Here is a 20236-nt window from a genome sequence, read left to right on the forward strand (position 1 = left end):
ATTAATCATAGTATTTTTTGTTATAATTATCAAAGGCGAATTCCAAACGTTTTCAGTTATCCTACGTAGGACATTTACGGATGAATGGATAGGTGGTGTTCATTCTTACAGATAGTCGATAACAAGAGGTAAGATTGAAATAAGGAAGTACATATCTATCATATGAAGTTAAAGAAATCTCTGTTATATCTATCAAACAAGCAGCGATATTTTAAATGTCTTTTAATAAAAATATTGTAATATTAAAAATATTATGAATAAATTAAACGCGATAACTAGCACAAATTATATTTATTATCGTAAAGCAAAGCTTGTTTGTCTATATTTATCGAGAAATCGATATAAAATTAAATTCTAATAATATGTTGTCAATTTATTATCAAAAATTGCAATTTTTGATATTTCTTTCTTTTCTCAAGTTTCTTAAATATATGAATATTCATGTGAAAGTTTGGCAAAATATGATTTGTTTGATGGATAGAATCTCAAAACAAATTTAATAAATTTTCATACATTACATTACATTTTATTAAAATAAATATTTTTTAAAAATATTTTTAAAATACAATATTTCTTGAATTTCCATGTAATATAAATAATTATTGTAAAAAACATCTCAATTCAATAATTTGTTATATTAATTCAAAAATATATATTTAAATAACAGATAATTTCAAATCAAATCATACTTTTCAGTTTTAATATGTATGGTAATAAATTATTTGCTATATGAATAACAATAACGAGGCTTACGAACAGCTTAAATGTTCTTCATATTATATATCCCATTCATTGCTACTAATCAATATTTCAACAACTTCGTCTTAGCAAAACAAACCGATCATTGAGTTACATTAATTATAACTTTTCATTATCACTTTTCAGCTTCGAGTATACTTTATCAAACTGTATCAAACATTATGTTTTTCATCACTTTCGAGAAAGTGCCCGTTGTTCAAGGATAACCAAGTACGATCGCAAAAGTTTTCAAAGGACGAGTCAAAACTTTGGGGATAACTGCATGTCATTCTCTCGCCTGTTCCTCTTCTTCTTCTTTTCCTGGGCGAAGCAACGCACAACCTTTAAAGGAACTGAGCTATCTCTTCTTCATTTAACTCATAACTTTATCGATCCAGGGTACGAATTTCTGGATATTGGTGTATACACCAGGTAAATGTTCGCGACCACAGCCGATGCCCCAAGAAACCAAACCGATCAAAACGTGTCTGCCTTCCACTGACATCGTAAGCGGTCCACCCGAATCACCCTATAACAAATTGACTTATACACATAACTGTATAATTCTATGTGTGTTTAGCTAATTATCTTATCAATATTAAACATGTATTTTTCTTCGATCATTCTGTATATCTTATCTTATTACTTGACAAGAGTCTCGTCCTCCTTCTTTATAACCTGCGCACAGGAATACATCGTGAATGGTCTCCCTTCTTCCAGCTGCTCTGAACCATTTCTGACATCTGTCATTCGGTATTACCTGAACAAAGATATACAACAATCATGTATAAATATATGTGTATATCTCTTTATATAACTTTTTTTTTACAGTAAACTTTTATCACAGAGCCTTTCATTCAATATATATTAATAATTTAAAATATATTATACATAATGTTTTATGTAAATCTTATGAATATATTAGTGTGTGAAACATTACTTAAAATTAAAAAAGAAAACTGTAGAAAAATATATTACTATAAATAATATTATTATATATGTTATACATGTATAATTCGCTTTCGAGGATGCGAGATAATTTGAATTTTATCATCAAAGGCAAATAGTCGGGCGAGAGTGTACTCACTTCGACGTCGACTTCTTGAAGAACGGATGGTGCCGAAGTTTGACCATGCCTGGTCCGTCCCCAACCAGCGACAGTTGCGGTTCTGCCGGAGAGCTTCAAATTCCTCGCCGGCAGGCAAACCGGGACAATGTGCTGCTTGAAAATTACCGTCCGAGACAGCTTAACCAAAGCCACGTCGTTCCGAAAGTCGGTAGCAGAATATTGTGGGTGTACCTATTATTATTATGATTTATAGCGTCATCAAGCGATCACCTTTTGTCTCGATGAGATTTTGTATAAAAGAAAGTATCTTGTATTTTTTTTTGCTTTTAAATATTCTTAAATTAATAAGACTTTAAAGATATCGATATTTCAAAATACGTAATACTTGAAGAAAAAATGATATATTTTTATATAAAGCAAAACCTCTTTTCTCTCGATGTTGAATTCCTCGTGAAGCTGTCCTTCCGATGCATCCCGAACATCCCACTCTCCAAGTCGAACTTTCAAATTATTATTGGGTGTCCTGGAACGCGAAATATGCATCGATCAATATTCTTATCATACCACTTACGATAGTAATGTCACGATACTAACGTCGCGACACAGTGAGCCGCGGTGACGACCCATCGATTGTTCAGCAAGGCACCGCCGCAAGATAGCTTCTTGTTAAGAAATCCTGACTTGATAATAGCGGCCTGTAACAGAGCAAACGTCGAGAGGTTCATTTAATAGTGCATTACATGAAATATGCATCCGAGGCCGCGTCACGGCTCGCGGAAAAGATTTAATAGATTATTATTCCCTCCTTCTCCCTCCCCCCCTCTCTCTCTCTTCTCCTCGCTAGACGCGCAAATTGATGGCTCGTTTCCGATGAATAATGCAGAGGAAAGGAAGAGTTAGGTGTCCTTCCGCGAGAGCTGTGCGAGAGATATTTATGGTGGCGACGAGGAGGAGGAAACTGAGAGAAGAACCTCACCTGCCACGGATGGCTGCCGAAACTGGACGAGTGGCCGCCGACAATCCTGTTGCTCCTGGTGTAGAGCTCGCCGCAGCCTGAAACAACGAGTCATCATTAATGTAAGTCGAAAATTAACGAAGGAGGAAGTGCCTGAGAGATAAATTGCGATAATGACATTATGTGACGCGAAGTGACGTCTCTCCGGGTGGGACGAAAGATTGCAGAGCTGCTATTTGTGTGATTCGCGTCGTGAAGGAAGAAAATGAAAATACGAGGTTTTATACCGAAAGGATAGTAAGCTTATACTGAAAATTTTTCAACTGATGCTTTCTACAGTTATATATTGCGTGCAATTAAATTACTCGCTATGTTGTTTGCGGCTTGAGAGACAGAAAGCAGAAAATAAATACGGCAAGTTATCATAAGTGTAGAAAGTTCACGCAACTTTAGAGAATATATCGCAATTTTATTACCGGGATGAAAAGATATTATTCAAGGTTAATTAACGCAAGATTTTCTTGACACGAAGAACCCTTGTAATATAAATAAGTGAATACAATTGCGTGAAAATAAAAATACAAATAAGACATACATACATGTGTAAATGTTTTGTATTTTTCTCGAATATTAAAATTCTCATCAATTTTTTATATTTCAATATTCCTTATCTTTATCTCATACTTCTATTTTATAGTTTACTTGAGAAAATCAGAAAACTACCTAATAACTATAATTATTTATTTTTCCATGTTCCCTTGTATAATCTTCTATTCGGTATTGTTTTTTATTTTTATTTAATATTGTTTTTCGCTTTTTCTATATTTCGTTTCTTTTGTCTTTTGTACAATCATGTTTCCATTTTCCAGCGCGTTCTCTCACATTTTTTCTTCACAAATCCAATTTTCCGATCGTTTTCTTTGTGCATTAGAATGTGCGATGTGACGGCGGAAATATTCATTCTCGTGCAGTTTCCGTGCAAAGGATTGCGTGCTTGTTTAGGTACTGTCTCGATCATGAAACTTTTCGATCGTTTAGATCATTATAGTTCGATAATTTATTTCTATGTTTTAATATTTATTTAGTAATATAAATGTAGTACCTTGTTCTGTTTTACAAAATTCGTCATAGTTTCGTCTCGTGTATTTCGTTGAAGCTATAATTCTGTACATTCGTCTCTGCACATTTAAAGTCCAACTATTCTCTTATCTTGATCACTGATAGATAGCATCTAATAATTTCTATTAGATCGCACAATAACATCTGTCTTCTAAATTTAATGTTTTTGCGATTATAATATAGTCGTTTTATCGATTATAATATAGTCGAGCGTATCCAAACTGATAATCAAGTGCGCCTAGAAGACCTTGGAAATTTTAATCCGCTGCAACGAGTATAATAAAAGCACAAAGTCGATCAGGCATTGGAACCGTATATTTTTTAATTGCATCCTCGATGAGTTCAGTTTTTCGTGTTACGCAGGGACAGCAAAAGTTTTGCGCCCAACAACCTCGGAAACGTCTGAACTCGTCGATTAATCGGTTTCATAAATCTCGACACATATCGTGCTCGACACATATCATGCAATATGCAACAGGTCTGCGTGTGCATTCTCGTGCGATTACCACGGTATCTAGAGTAGTCCACAGCAGCGTTGGAGGCTTCCTCAAACATCGACACGTGTATACCGGAAGCGTGGGACGGGTATCCACCGTTGTACTGGTCCTGCGAATAGTCCTGGATCGTGTGATGCGGTGGCCGGGAAGTGGTGTACGTAGGTCGATCGTGGCCGATCGCGAGATCGTTCGTCGGTCGATCGTGGTTCCAGATCGCGTAAGACGGACCGTAAGGATTCGTCGTCGGTTTGCTAAATGAGGGTCGATGGGATCCCCCCTGGCTGTGCGACGGCCTGCTGGGCCTAATCGCGTTCCCGTAAATGTTCACGTCGTCATCCACGTACGGCTGTTGGTGCCCGAGATTTATGGAAAACGCTGGGCAACGTAACGTTGTTGCTGTTAGCTACTCGGAATCACTCGCGTCGCGTTAAGTCCAGTAACATCGAGATTACGCAGGGTATATACAGGGTATATCTTCTCTACGAGAAGTTGCTGAAATTAATCAGCTGTTATTTTTAAACGCGTACAGAGAAAGTAAAATATTCTAATAAAGGATGTTTAAGAGTTTTATTTACATATAGACTAAAGATACTCGGAGATATTTTTATTATTTATAAAAATGTAAACAATTTTATAATGATATAATATATATTTTTGATCAAGCTCCTCTTGGAAACTATAGAGAATTTTTAAAGATATACTTTCGATATCTCTTATTGTCAAAATTGAAACAGATACCAAGTCAAAATTGAAGTTTTAAAGATTTATTTTCGATATCTTATCGTCAAAATTGAAACAAATACCAAGTCTTTTTCGTAATGAATGACATATCGGAAAAAAAATATATAAAATTTTTTAAAATATATCATTATTATATCATTGACATTCTTTTATAAATATTTATTAAATGATAAGAATATCTCCGATTATCCATATGCAAATAAAACTGTGAAATGTCCTTTATTAAAAGATACTTTTTCTGTAGTTTATGTACGTTTAAAAATGACAGCTGATTAATTTCTATAATTTCCCATGGGATATTCTGTATATACTTCAAAAATAATTAAGAATATATAATTGTCAATTTAATAGGCAGACGACATTTTATAATTCCAGGATTAAAAAGATCATAAATATGATTTTTCCCTCCACTTCTACTGTATAATATCCTCTCTTATAACAAAAGAGTGCGAGAAAAAGTAATTTATAATTATTCACATATTATAAACAATATAATAAAACACAGATGTGCAATAATTGCAATTGTTGTTGCTCCGTCGGTGACATTATTTCCTTGTGTTCCTAATCGCGCTATTGTATTGATGTTGGCGCGGTTACGGTGAGCGACTTGCGGCTTGAGAAAGCCGCGTAAGTTCTGCGAGCGCGTAACGCGTTTGCCGTCGCAAACTAGGTGTGAATAACTGTATTTGAAAGTGCCGACCATATACTCCGTAGGTGCTCGTTCGCGCGACTCTAGCTGGACGCTGCCGGTTGTATAATTTCGGATGTCACCGGATAGAAATCAGGTTACTTCCAGCCACACAGTGGTCTCCTTTCGATTAAACGTAGATAAATTAGATGTTCCCAACCTTCTCCCAATCTAATCAGGATTTAACCCTTTGACTTAATAGAAATAACGTTACACAACATTTCCCAGGACCCTAAATTATGGTCATGTATTCTTTTTACTTCGCTTCGTTTCTTTTTCAGATAATTACTTCGAATAAAGAAATCATGATTAGACCATTCACAGCGTAATCAAATTTAAATATGTTTACTGGGAATCTCGTTCTCTCTCAAACGAGTCGCGCTGAAAGCGTGATACAACCACGAGGTCTCGGTACAGAAAGTCTCGGTTTAGCGACATTCGAGGACAGGGACTCTCTTTGAGGATGTTGTAAATTTATAGAGCCACGACGATGAAAAAGACCTCGAGAATTAATTGAAGCATTGTTGGAATAAAAATTCTTCCGTGAGATAAAAACATACGGCGTTTCTTTCGCTTCTAAATGATAATACAAAGGACACACAATTTGCAAGTTTATCAATTAAAATCTACTCATTTTTGTAGAGATTATTTTTCGGTGGATGCTACCAGATATTCTCTCGGCTCTAAAAATGATCTGCAAAAATAACTTACTGGCATTCTGTAGCAAGCCGACGGTCGGTCGTATTTTCTCAGGTATATCGTCGTCGTCCACGCAGCAGCTCCATATTAAACCCCCGGAACAGAGGTCGACAGGTCGACCGCCGCCGAAAACGCAGCTAATACTAAGGCCGCACTCGAACTTTGCGCCTTTGTACTTGCACGTTTGCGGTATCACTGAAACAGATTGTGTTGGATTTCACATATAAATTTCACGTCTAAATATCTCCACGATGAATCGTTTTAATATCGATATAAATAGTTTTAATATTAAATGGTTTTAATATTAATATACCAGCGGAAGATTTTATCATGGGAAAAGATTTAGTTAGGATTTCCTTCAATAATGTAATAATGGAAAAGCAGCTAATTTCAATGTGAAAATCTGTCACGATATCAATGTGTTTCATCTCACGCAATTCCAGTTTTAATCGTGCTAATTACACCATTTTGCGTTGCGTTTTTCTTCAGAAGATTAGTGTCTATGAAGTTCACCTAAAAAAAACTCCACAACAAGTGCGTCATAAACTTTTGATTAACATGTTGTTATTATTAATTTACTTCAATAATAGAAAATCAGTGATATTCAATATCAAATTTTGTTTTATAAAATCTCGAAAGTATCATGTATAAGATGATGAATCACTTGTTTTGCTAATTTAGTATAATTTTATATATTTTATTTATTATTTTATTTTTTATATTTATCTATTTTATCTATATTTTACATCTCTCTTTACATTTTATTCATCAACCTATAGAGTTCACTCTCAGGATCGATATATGTTACTGAAAGCACTTTTAATCCTTTCGATAACACCAGCGGTAACATTATTTCCGTTTTATTTTTCGATTTTACAAACATACTTCTGCCCAGCATATCCATAAGGCCGCTCTGGAGATTGGAACCATGCCCTCGATGATCATTGGTGTGATTTCGCTTCTTCCTGAGTGTCTCCACCAGCAGAACACCTTGCTGCTGACTGGTAAGTTTCCTCCTTCTGCCCTGACGATGTCCATTCAACAGCTCTTCGAATTCTCCATTCAATTTCTTCCGTCTAATGTCATCTAGAAATTCCTGAACATTAACTTCTTCCTCCAGCTCGTCTTGTGGGTCTTTCTGGAATACATTCTGCCCGCTCCAATCTATTTCCTTCTCATCTTCTTTTGCGTTTTGATCCAGGAACTCTTGCTGAACGTCCTTGGAGAATATTGCATTCTGCGGATATTTCGCGTTCTCCAATATGGCGTCGGCAGCTTCATCGCCGTACGGAAAGTTCGAAAAATACTGATACTGCTCGACCTTATCCAAAGACGGTCTGCCGATCACGTTTTTCAAAGTGCTCTCAATGGCTCGATTTTCGCGCTTCACATCCTGTCTCGTCCTGACGGTACCGAGATTCCAGAGATTCTGCTCCTCCTCCGAATCCTCGGCAGCCGCGAATCTTCTCGGTGAATTTTGTAGAACGTCGCCCTTGAATGGATTCGATGGTCTCGATCTGTGAGTCGAATGTACACTAGATCGTTGCGAGCGAGCTTCTTTAACCTTGATTGATGAAACCGGTCGGCTCGTGGCCGCGATTTTGACATCCTCTCTGCGTTTCCACGAGTAGTTGTCATGATCGAGAGCGCCGGCTATGGTAATCAGAAGCATCCCGAGCACGATATTCATGGTCGATTGTAACTTTTGTTTATTATTTCATGGATATCTTGCACGTCATTGTCTCACTGCACACGAGAAAAATCAGAGGTAACGGAAGGATAATCCACGATAAGAATAATTCAAGAATGGTTCATTTCTTCGAACCATTGATGACGACTGACGAAGAAGAAGGATGTCAAGACAAAATCGAGTTTTTCCAAAATTATTCCAGGAGAAACTTGATTTAGTTGAGAGCTGTAAAGTCCCTTTCAAGCTTTGACTAGTTTAAATTTCACTGGCATAAACGGAGAAATTAATTGATTAGCGATTACGATTGATTACGATTTCTTTGACTCATCAACTTCTTGTTTTTCTTCCTCTTCCGAACAGTAACTTCCACCTCCTGTTCGATGATCAATTAATATTGATATCTTTTAAATAAATTTTAAATTTCAAGTACATTTAGTATGATTCAATCACTAATTAATTCTGAATTATAGATTCTTGATGACTATCTTATACGATAAAAGACTTGATTCACGTTTTTCTCACAAATCTCTAGCTTCATCGAAGGTTCCGATGAGATGCAATGTCTCGGACGAGCCTTACGATCCAATGTAGATTTTTTGCCATTTTGGTATCACTTATTCCTTTTGGAGTAACTTCGAATGCGTTGCAAATTTTTCTGTAAGTTTCAAGACGACAATTGACGGAGTTTTTTTTTTCAAAGAGTTTTCAAGGGTAATACGTGTTTGTGCGATCGAGAAACCGGTTCAAAGGTCTTGGAGGCTTTTTATGACACTTCACCGAGAAGTGGCGGAGAGGCCGTGACAATGCACGCCTTCTGCACGTGGACTAGCTCAAGCCGATGTCCCACGAGTCTCGATTCGGATCTAAGGAGGCGTCCGCTGCTTTCACCGGCATCAGCTTTCCCGCAACAGCAGTGTCGTTGGTCCCACATTGGTTCCCCACCTTGGCCATCGTCCGAATGCTTATTTTCCATTTCTTTCTTCTCTAAATTATTTTACCGCGGGTTTGTCGTACTCTCAATTGCGGGAAAAGATTTAAGCCACAATCGTTTCACGAGGGTGGAAAACAAGAATGGATTTTATCACCTTTTTAACAAATCCATTGTCAAATTTAAACTATTTTATGTTTTGTTTCTGTTATTGATATTTTTTTTTTAATACTAACAAAATATAATGAAGAGAGATTAAGTATCAAAAAATTGCATACTTTCCAATGTATTAATTTTATTTTTTTTTCATTGAAATTTAATAATTTTGTCAGTAACAATATATGTCATCTTGTTTAAAAAATAATTAAATAACATTTATTCTTTAATATTATCCTAGCATTCAAAGACCTGAATTAATAAAAATTTAAAAGTATTTTGCGAAATAATTCTTCATAAAAAATTGTATTTATTATATATATAAATAAAAGATATAAGATTATTTTCTATTCTATAGAAAATTTTCTATTATAAAGAAAAATGTTTTTGAGAAACCTGATTTCGATTGACTCTAGAATGACTATTTCCATCGAATAGATTTGACACACTGAAATGTTGTGACCCAATTTCATCGCATGGTTTCACTGAAAGTATTTTTATCTTTGAGAGTAAATTAACATACATTAACACGGAATATTTACTTTACTACCACACTACTATATTACTCATTAAGTTCAATTAAGAAAAAGTAAGATTAAAAGAATAATATCAGATAATATTTATATTATGATGCACATTAACTACCATTTAACAGAAATTAACTACAACTAGGTGCTTAAATTGTACTAGTTAAACCATGAAATTTCGTCGTTAAGTGAATTAATTAAAATTTCAGCAACTGCTACAGGAAAGGTAATTTAGTGAGACTATAAAGTAGCATTTCATTTTCAGTACAAAGAAAGATGTAAACCTAGTAAAGCGCGCTTTTAACGACAGAGACAAGATCCACTGAGGTCGCAGTGAAAACGAGAACTTCCGTGCGCTTCATTATAAATATTCTTGTAGAAAGTAAGCGTCAGTAAGTGGCCTTTCAAGTACGATTCCGATTTCGTCTCCCTTGTTAACTCAACTGTGAATTTTTCTCGTGTTCTCTTCAAATTTACGGTAGAAAATATTACTCGCAATCTCCTTTCGTGAGAAATGTCAAAATGATTACGCCAAATAAAATATTATTCAAAAAGAGAATCGTTTTCTCTCTTCAATGTTTTTTTAATTTTTTGAATATATAATCTTGCACGTAATAATAAATATTTGCTAATTTTACTATAATATTTGCTAAGTTTACTTTAATTATATAACAAAAAAAACGACGATGTATTTTTTATTTGGCACTAATTTGAATATAACTATTGCAAAATAGCGAAAAAACATTAAATTAATTATAAAATGAATTATAAAATGATATAGGTCATTGTCTTAATTTATAAATATACATATCCGGTGAACGTTAACCGGTTTGCCACCTTAAAATCTTTCCAATACCTATCAGTTTCTCGAGTTATCTTTATTGCTCGGAGATGTAAATGTATGAATTATTTTTTTTCACGTTATTTAATTATTATTCGAAATTATTTTTAGGGAAGAGAGGCAAAACCAAATATATCGTTTACCATTTTGACCGCATTGATATGTTACATAGAAAAGATAGGGATGTGGGAGGAGGTCAGACATATCTATATATTCATTTGGTCAACGAGTGCCAGAATCCATCTGTGGCAACAGCATTGACGCGTATCCTGTGAAGAGAGCATTCACACGAGAGCATTTTTCAGTCCAACGAATAATTACTAGAAAACAATATTCGTGGACTAGAAAAATATGTGAGATGCAAGTGGCTGGATCGAAAATCGAACCCAAGTCTTTCGTTTTCCGGACAATTGCTCTGGACCACTGAGCTATCCCGACCTCACACCTAATGTTGCTTTTTAACACAGTGATATGCGATTCCAGAGCGATGTTGGTATCTCGCTCAATGGATGCAATTGCCGATTGCCACGAAGGATCCCTGAAAGGTCGCTCGCTGACCAAATAAGTGACAGTGGAGGTATTCGCGCCCACTGCATGTTGACTTCCGACTGACCTTCCATAAGAAACGGTACCGACAAGCACAATCGTAGTGTCCACATCCCTCAAGATCCCTCTGAATAACAATATCCTCACTGCCAATAACAGTGGTGGACCCTAAATAGGGTGGTGGCAAGCTTTCATCGCGGCAACCCTATTCTTTTATGGCAATCATTCTTTAATTGTATTTAAATCATGCTTAAACATTGCGATAGCAATATCAAAGGCGCGAGTCCTCCATTCATTTTTTTAACTGACGTGGGAGAGATTCATTTATTATTCACAACGTACGAGCGGCCTTTCTCTTTCGAAACAATTCTTAAAATCCATTAAAGCCTACTTGCTTTAAAATTCATTTTAAAGCCTACTTTTAAAGCCTATTACATTCACGATAACGTAATTCACGATAATTTAAACAGGTAAGACCTCGCGGTGGCATACTTGAAGCAATATAATATATGTTACACTATATAAATATAATAATGTTATACTTACATCCAAGTTCATCGAAAAATCTCACTTGTCCATGTGAATCGATCGCATTTTCGAAATTTTCCTCTTTTTCCACCTGATCTAAAAAAAACATATTTAAATCAGTAAATCATTATTTTCATTGATACAACTGGAAATATAGTATAAATCTATTTACCAAAGTTTTTCAAAAATCGATTGTTCTTTCTGGTATTAGGAAGACAGCAGATATTAGCGATTAGAAGTAGCGTGATAAGTGCATCAGTTTTGAAAGCAACCATTTCTCTCCTCGGCCGTCAACGTGAATATGCGATCCACTGTCATTCGCCAATTATGTTCGATCGTTTTTGATCCGACATCGGATCATTTTGCCGTCTCTCCCTCGATTTCACTTTGAAATCAGAGTTTTCCGGCGCTTTTCTGTCTCGTCGCTGTTCCACTAAAAAAGCAAAAAATACTCAAATAAAAAAGAGCATCGTGCCTTTTTACACATTTTTTTTTACGCAGAGTGATCTGCTCGTTACAATTGGGCGAAATAAAATTTGTTTTACCGTCGCGTTAATCGAATGGCCGCGAGGAGTTCAAAGGGAAGCCAATAATACTCGGTGGACCTCGATGTGGAAAGTGATAATTGTTAGTCGGAACCGTGAAAAAAAATCCACCTAGCAAAAACATGATCAGATTTTGGGAGGAGTTCGTTTGTAAATTTTTTTTAATGCAACAATTTTTGTGAGTTTTTCGCATTATGTAATGTTTTATTTTGTTTTATTATTTTACAGGCTTATTTTATTTATAGAACTTTTAAATATATATATAGATTGCAAAATTTATATAAGTCCATTAATCTGTCCTACGCGCGTTTGGCACTTTTCCTATCCATTTTATTCTGGATTGTACGAAGATCACGTACTGGGTTATCTCGAGATGAAAATTAGATAATTGTTCCACGCAAAAGGTTTAATACGGAACTGAACTTGAGCATAATAACTTAAAATTGTGTCATTCTTTCACGCGAAATTCTTCACAAAATTATTTATTTATTCTATCTTACATGCCTTAAAATTAATAGCATATACATTTTATTTTTGTCTGTATTTTGGAATTATACAATCACGCTCGGATCATACAGTTGCATGCTGATATGCAGATTACGCGTGCGAATCTTTTTAACGTCAAAGATACGATATAAAAATATTAATTATGATGATCGCAACTAACGGACTTGCTCATCTCCGGTTTCCCTATCGATCTTGGCACCTGGGGACCTTTGTCGGTCGGTTCCTCGACAGCGTACCGTAAGCGCGAGTTCACGCTAGCGTGTCCAAGACGTTCACGTACAGTCCGAGACAAAAGTGGGACACGAAACCAGGCCACCGAGACAAGTGGCACGCCTTTTAGTGCTTCGTAATGTTCAGTCGGTCTACACCGACCGGAACCGGGCGCGCGCGCGCTCGGTGCTGTACCCCTCCTCCTCTTTCTTCTTGGGGTTATTAGTGAAAGTTAGCCGGTAACTTTCGACTTTGACAACGACGGCGATTCGCCATGGTGAACGCATCCGCAGTGTCCCCGCACTAGATTACATTTAAGAGCATCATTCTAGAAAAGTGTCTTTTAATCCATTTTTTTTACGAATTACGAGATATTTAATTATAAAAAAGAATATTGATCAAGAAACTTATAAATAAATATAAATATAACGTTTTTTATTACGATTAATTTCATGATCCTAGTTTTTTAACATTAATTAAATTTGTTAAAAGTATCAGATTTAAAAAACCTTTTATTTCGTGAAGATGTAACAGAAATTATGCTCGTGAGATATATTAATTTTTCGCGGCATATACCGGTTAAAAGGAGCTCGCTCCAATTTCGATAATGAATTTCGGCTAGTTCGCTTAAATGATACGCGGTAATTTGAAGACGAAGGAAAGAGTGAAATATCACTTTCAACCATCGTGCCGTGAATTACGAGTTAAAACTCGTACACGAACTTGCTATTGTTTTTGACTACTCTACTTTCTTCATGTTTTTCTTCCATCTAATAAATAAAACGTGTAGCAGTACGCGCGCATACCTAGTGTATTCACCTAGTCTTAATTTATGTCATTAATTAACACATTATTTTTAATAAAATATTTTATTAGAAAAATATACATTATTTAAGTAATTCAGACGTGCATAGATTCTTCACAAATTTTTGTACAAGAGTCCGAGCCGAGATTTTTATTTTTATTTAAATAAAAATTTTTATCTAAATAATTAATTAAAAATTTTTGTTTAAATAAAAATGCGAAAGGAAGAAAGATTTAATAAAATTTAATAAAAATTTTTAAATAATTTTAAATAATTAATTAAAAATTTAAATAAAAATGCGAAAAGAAGAAAAGATACAGTGAAGCGCGTGGAGAACTTTAATCTTTGTCATGAATGTCTCCAAGAGCATTTTCATGGACGAGCGGATAACTGCATGCATCGTTGCGCCGACAAGGACAGTTTTTCCGAATCAGTCCGATCACGTTCTAAAGAATTGAATGCACGTGCGACACGATGAGATCAACAACCTCACCTGGATTTCGATTAAGATCAAGGCCAACAATGTGTTTGAGATACCATCTGTGGAACACGATCTAACACTCTAGACAAGACGGGCGAAAGGGCTCGTGCTTTCTCCCCGATTCAATCGATTCTTTTTTATCACAGTTCGATGAGATAAATTTATCAATAATTCACGCTTGTGTTTTTCTGTTATAAATTTAAATATATATCACATACATTTATTATTATTGTTATTTTTTAAACTTAAAGAAGTTTCAAATCGCGAAATATTATAGTTTATAAAGAGGTAGAATATTTGTTTTACACAATGTATATAAATGCACACACACACACAATGTATTCTATACAATATTATTAAAATTGCACATGCATTTGAAAGCTCAATTACTTTAAAACGCGAGCTTTTTTTAAATAAATTCACTTCGCGGATATTTTTATTGCTACGAGGAAATCTTCTAACGTTACTTTGAGATCTAATTTGTTTGACATGTATGTGCCATGAGACACATGTATCACCGTTTATATCACGTTACAAGCCAATGAATAGAGCATCGCGACATGCGGTTGACTACTGATGAGGAACAGAAACATCAGCATCCGAGACCACTCTCTTTGGCCTGTCCTCACTCTCTCCTGATAGGCCTGAAGAGGCCCAAAGCGTTCCTTTTCTATGTACCAGTGAAATTATATCGAAGTGTAATAAAAGACTCTTATATCCGTTCTTTCCAGAATGTAAAAAAAAGATTTAGCGAAAACATCACTTTCCATCTAGCTGCTCTCCTGGCCCTATTTTTCTTTCATATAAAGTTTTTTTAAATCATTTTTTCTAACTAATTTGTTTCCTTATCTTTGTTCAATTTTTTCTTTTTTAATGATCTTATTGTAAAATTGTGAATATATATATTCGAGTTTTTAATTCGTGTACAATCATTTGTATGTTTATCTTATAGATCTCAAAGAACAATGTATGTTCCACAAACCTAACGCTACAATTTTAATTTAAATTACAAATTTTCTTGCATGCGTTTGACATGAATTCTTTCTTAGAGGGTGTAATTATGATAATACATATCGTACCGTATGATTCACTATCCGTGAGCTTAGTGATTCCGAAACTTACTTTCACAGAGAGCTACAATTGCGCGAGATAATTTGTTTTCTTCCGCGCGAGATTTCACTTCGAAATCTCGTTATCTCGTTGTACATTTTTTTCAATCGATACGCAATTTTTTGCAATTATTCGTTTACTAGATAAATACAAACCAGATTGAAGAAATAAACGAATAAAGAGAAAATCTTTTTATTTTAAAGAGTTTTAAAAAATTTTAGCTCTCTCCATCAATCATATCATGCATCTAGCAATAAAAGCATAATTACATCTTTGATGTCAACACGATAGAATCAATCGGATGCAAATGATACATGTATACTGTAATTTTTATTAAACCAGACTTTTATTTAATTATTTATTTAATTATTTATCGCTTGACAATTTATTTCAACCAGACTTTTATTTAATTATTTATCGTTTGACAATTTATTTCAATATACATGTCGATTATATGTCAAAATTTTCATCATATCTATATTTTATATATTTATATATCATTAAATCGCTCAAGACAAAGATACACGTATATTTTTCATTACTTTCAAATGAAGTGTCTATGCAACTCGCTATGTAACAACATGACATAATTCGTAATGAAAAGCCGCGCATATATTTACAAACGTCATTACCAAGATATTTTATGCAGGTATTCTATGCCATATTATGCTGCTTTTTCTATGTCATTCTCGCCATATTACGTCTTATAATTTTTATGCATTCAAATTTTGTATTCCGCACATATCTGTACGTGTGTGTGTGTTTTAGAACTGTGAATGAGAGAGATCTCGGGAGAGATAATATAAAGCTATTAATTATATATTTTGTGAAGAGTATTTACAAGTATAACGAATCGAGAAATCATCGATCGATTAATAAACGTCATATATAATAGTAATATATGTCAATTAAAATATTATTTTATAACTGAAATTAAAAGAACGTAAATTATGCATAAATATTTACTCGTGATGCAAATGACATTGATTAGTTTAATCACAAGATATCAATAATATATAAAGAGCGCGCTTTCTCTCTATGAACTGACTTGCAAGAAAATATTCGCGTAATTACATTATTAAATATGATAAATTATTTTATATTTATTATATTATTTATATCTATAATCAATTTATAATTATTATATAATTAATTATTAAAAATTATATAATTATCATAAAAGATAAAAGATAGATAACATTTTTATTTAAAAATAAATTATTTTATATTTACATAAGTTATTTAGAACGTATTTCATGCTCGTGCTTTCTTTCTATATAAAGAAATTAAATGGAGCGCGTTTTGAAATCATTCGTAATGTTCTAATTAATTTTAGTATATAAAAAAGATTTAACATGATATGATGAAAAATATTTAAATATCCATTTTTACGATAATATCGACTACAAGTCATGTGTTCTTTTCCACTTTTTCCTCATGTAAGATGGCAGCACGCATCTGTCAATACAGCCAGTGTCAAACAGCGTACCAATATGGCTACAGCTACAGCTGACTCCGAACGGCCAAATCTTGTGTACCTACAAAGTGATTCAATTAATCATTTTAAAGTTAAGGAATTAAATTTCTTCGTTGGTGATTATATTATACAAAAAAGTTATAGTGATGTCAATATCCATAAACAGCAATTATTGATCACATTCATGCTTTAATTGGAATATACTTTTTTGTATTCCATAAATATTGTGTTGTATCCAGAAGAAATTTGGAATACTTGGAGTTTATCGAAACATATCTGCAATGACTGATACAGAAAAACTCTTTGCTTGTTCCACATCAGGCTGCAATATGGTAAGTGACAGTTGTCTTGCGCTGAAAAAAAAAGTGACTTATTTTAGACTATTGAAACATTTAAGAAAACTATAATAATTGTAAGAATTAACACGATTCTTATTTCTCGTTTACAGAGTTTTACAAATGAGGATCAATTAATAGTGCATAAAAAGAAACATGACATGATGCTTAATCTTGGCAGTAATTCTAAAAGTAGTGGGTTTGTAGGTAAGCTATATTTGACAGCTTGATTTATTTATATTGTATTAGAAGTGAGTGGTATTGAAAGATTAATTTATGATGTAGCAGATCAAACTCCAACGCCGACGAGGTTCTTCAAAAATTGTGAGGAAGTTGGGTTATTTCAAGATCTTCAAGTTAATCCTTTTGAGGAGACATTTCGAAGAGCTGTTGAAACTGGAAATACAGGAACGCTTACAGTACCAGAGGTACAACAAGAAATGCATGTTTATCAAATATAATTCGTATATAAAAAATTTATAAAAATCACATTACTCCTTTTTATAGAAAAAAATCGATACCAGAAATACTTATGTGACATGGATTCATTTTTTGCAGGCTGGAATTACAGATGACACACTGCACACTCCGCATATTTTTCCTTATATATCAGATGTATTGCCTGCGAGTACTCAAATCCTTTCTGAAGACCATGTTGAAGATTGCCCTTCAACTGTATCTCTTATCGAAAAAAGTACAGAGGAGGACAATACTGTAAAGTCAGACGAATGTAACAGTATTAAAATAAGTACAAACGAGACGCAGGAATTGACCAAGGATTCGAATGATAACTCTGCAAAAAATAATATTCTCTCACCAAACATCGTTGTCTCAGATACAAATATACCCATAGGGCCTAAACTTTCGCCGATAGAACTTTCATCGCCTTTGTAAGAATTTCCTCTTGTTTTAAAATCTTTATGCATTTTATTGTAACACTTTTCTCATATTTTTGACTCATATATTTTCTCTTCCATTGTAGTATTTAAATTCTTTCTGTGATCAAAAACTCACGTGATTTTTATAGTTCTAGATAAATGATTTAAGAAAGAAAATAATAATAAATTTTATAACATATTTTATACGAGTCAATTATATGATATGTATCTTTTTTAATTCAAAAATCTTTAAAATTATTACGATGACATTTCGCTAACAAACCTAGGATTTTTTTGCAAAGGTCCATCAATGGTGAGGAGGTGCAACTGCTACTGAAAACGGCGGATGGTAAATTGATGCAACTATCTGCAACAGCGGTATCCGAATCTTCCAATATGACCAATATTAGTACCAGACAGCAAACCGTCGTCATCAAAACCGAACCAGCTTTGCGATGCGTAATGAAATCGGAATCCAAAAAAACTGTAATGTCCAGATTATCTTTGGCAAAAATGGTAACTTACATCAGATCACATCACAATACTAATTCGCATTTCAAAATGAATTTCTTAGAAATTGCATTGCAGAAACTGAAACAAACCTTATCTAAGAACACACAGAATCAAAAAGCGACAGAAGAAAGCGCGAAAATGGACGCAGTTCCTACATCGAAGAAAGAAAATGTTAAGAAAACTGATCAACTAAAGAAGAAAGATATTCTCGAGCGCAATCGTGCCAGTTCTATGCGTGCGCGGGCTAAAAGAAAGGCGTGGATTCAAGACCTTCAGAGAACAGTCACTAACGTAAACGAGGCGAATGCAGCCTTGCAAATGGAAGTGAAGGCTTTACGCTCGGAAGTGGCGAAACTGAAGACTCTTTTACTGGCACACAAAGATTGTCCGATCACGAAAGCGATGCAGAAAGGCAAGTTGTTAATTTAACATATTGCTTGAGTTCATACTATCGGTACTATTTTTTAAATTTTTCACATCGATAATTTGACACAATACTGAATAAATTATCGTCCAATTTAGCTCGATTTCGCAAGTTACTCTTTAAAATATTTTATCTAGATAAGTAGAGATAACAAGAAAACTTATTTAATTATAATTTTTAAGTAACAATTAGTAAATTTCAATTAGTCATAATTTTAATTAATTTTAATAATTAGGAAACGGGATAGTTCTTGGACCTAAAATAATATCAATTAATAATCCGGATGTGTTGACGATGCCGATATCAACCAATAATGTTCCTGTAAAGCGATCAGCCTCCTACACAGACAGTCCAAACACGCCGGTAAAAAAATCAACAGTATCAAAAAATCCAGTGATCTTCCCGAAAGTGGATTGCGGTACTACAAATCTCACACTTCCGAACGCGACGATCATAAAAAGTTTACCGGCATTGAAAATCGTGGGGGTTAATCAATTTTTACCGGAAAAGCCCGAAGAAACGAAGCAAATACTCATCGTGCAAAATCAACCACGAAAATTATGCGAGGCTAGGCAGGTCATTCAAATTAATCCGAATTACGAGGTGGAACACGCGGCGTCTAAAAGTACAGGAACGTAATTAATCGCTCTTGAAAACGTTTGTAATTGAAACTCTTAGCAAAGACTAGAGAATATCATTTAATCGAATGAATCGATTCTATGAACCATCAACTCTCGCGAATGGTAAAATGACATGTGTAAAAAATTAATTTAATTTTACACATTAATATTTATTTTTAACCTTTGTCATTTTTTTTACCTTCAAACAAGTCAATTGTCTTATCAAATTTTTACCATCAAATAATTTAACAAATATTTTTTTAAATGTAAAACATAGACTGATGTCACAGATTTATCCTTAATATGTAAACAGAGGAATAAGGAGTGATATAGGAGTTACCAGATTTTTGTATTATTTATTGTATTTACAATAAAACAGTCCTTTATTGAGAACTATGATTTATTTGATTCTCATCCTGATAAATCCTTTACACTATATATTATTTATAAAAATATGATTTAAAGTTATTTTAATAATATATATGAACACATATGCATATAGTTTCTAAGATATATATATATATATATATATATATATATATATATCAAATAAAATCAATAAATAATCTTTCATACATTGAATAATCATATATAAATCTGATTCTGTAA

General features: G+C 33.9%; 2 protein-coding genes across 7 annotated transcripts; one reads left to right on the forward strand and one right to left on the reverse strand.

Moving 5' to 3' along the window:
* Positions 1-629: 629 nt before the first annotated feature.
* On the reverse strand, positions 630-14439 carry LOC105248715 (serine proteinase stubble). Of its 4 annotated transcripts, XM_025408312.1 has the most exons (11): positions 14283-14439; positions 12268-12378; positions 11895-12155; positions 11741-11818; positions 6519-6701; positions 2784-2860; positions 2402-2502; positions 2231-2330; positions 1826-2038; positions 1385-1498; positions 630-1267 (listed from the first exon to the last, which is right to left on the reverse strand). In XM_025408312.1, exons 3-11 carry the CDS (start codon positions 11995-11997, stop codon positions 1112-1114), a joined length of 1125 nt encoding a protein of 374 aa, XP_025264097.1. In that variant the 5' UTR covers positions 11998-12155; positions 12268-12378; positions 14283-14439; the 3' UTR covers positions 630-1111. The 4 variants fall into 4 exon arrangements, with proteins under 4 accessions (XP_025264097.1, XP_025264098.1, XP_025264099.1 ...); XM_025408313.1 differs by lacking the exon at positions 12268-12378 and having other exon boundaries at positions 14283-14431; XM_025408314.1 differs by lacking the exons at positions 11741-11818; positions 11895-12155; positions 12268-12378; positions 14283-14439 and adding exons at positions 4388-4753; positions 7392-9095.
* A 2505-nt stretch (positions 14440-16944) lies between these two features.
* LOC105249521 (cyclic AMP-dependent transcription factor ATF-2) lies at positions 16945-19971 on the forward strand. 3 transcript variants are annotated; one of them, XM_011255053.3, is made up of 7 exons: positions 16945-17189; positions 17306-17399; positions 17478-17620; positions 17751-18082; positions 18373-18586; positions 18683-18995; positions 19243-19971. In XM_011255053.3, the coding sequence occupies exons 1-7, from the start codon at positions 17139-17141 to the stop codon at positions 19644-19646; spliced, it is 1551 nt and encodes a 516-aa protein (XP_011253355.1). In that variant the 5' UTR covers positions 16945-17138; the 3' UTR covers positions 19647-19971. The 3 variants fall into 3 exon arrangements, with proteins under 3 accessions (XP_011253355.1, XP_011253354.1, XP_011253353.1); XM_011255052.3 differs by having other exon boundaries at positions 17481-17620; positions 18659-18995; XM_011255051.3 differs by having other exon boundaries at positions 17139-17189; positions 18659-18995.
* The last annotated feature ends 265 nt before the right edge of the window (positions 19972-20236 follow it).

This window comes from Camponotus floridanus, unplaced genomic scaffold, assembly GCF_003227725.1.
Source record: "Camponotus floridanus strain SB8 unplaced genomic scaffold, Cflo_v7.5 scaffold20, whole genome shotgun sequence".
Lineage (NCBI taxonomy): Eukaryota > Metazoa > Arthropoda > Insecta > Hymenoptera > Formicidae > Camponotus > Camponotus floridanus.

Excerpts from the sequence above, each read along its gene's own strand:
- LOC105248715 (XM_025408314.1), bottom strand. The coding sequence starts at position 8,196 with ATGAATATCGTGCTCGGGATGCTTCTGATTACCATAGCCGGCGCTCTC. Across the intron at positions 6,702-7,391 it reads TATGGATATGCTGGGCAGAA|TGATACCGCAAACGTGCAAG; the intron begins GTATGTTTGTAA and ends AATCTGTTTCAG. Across the intron at positions 2,039-2,230 it reads TCAACATCGAGAGAAAAGAG|GTACACCCACAATATTCTGC; the intron begins GTTTTGCTTTAT and ends TAATAATAATAG.
- LOC105249521 (XM_011255051.3), top strand. The coding sequence starts at position 17,139 with ATGACTGATACAGAAAAACTCTTTGCTTGTTCCACATCAGGCTGCAAT. Across the intron at positions 17,400-17,477 it reads TAAAAGTAGTGGGTTTGTAG|CAGATCAAACTCCAACGCCG; the intron begins GTAAGCTATATT and ends TTTATGATGTAG. Across the intron at positions 18,587-18,658 it reads GATTATCTTTGGCAAAAATG|AAACTGAAACAAACCTTATC; the intron begins GTAACTTACATC and ends ATTGCATTGCAG.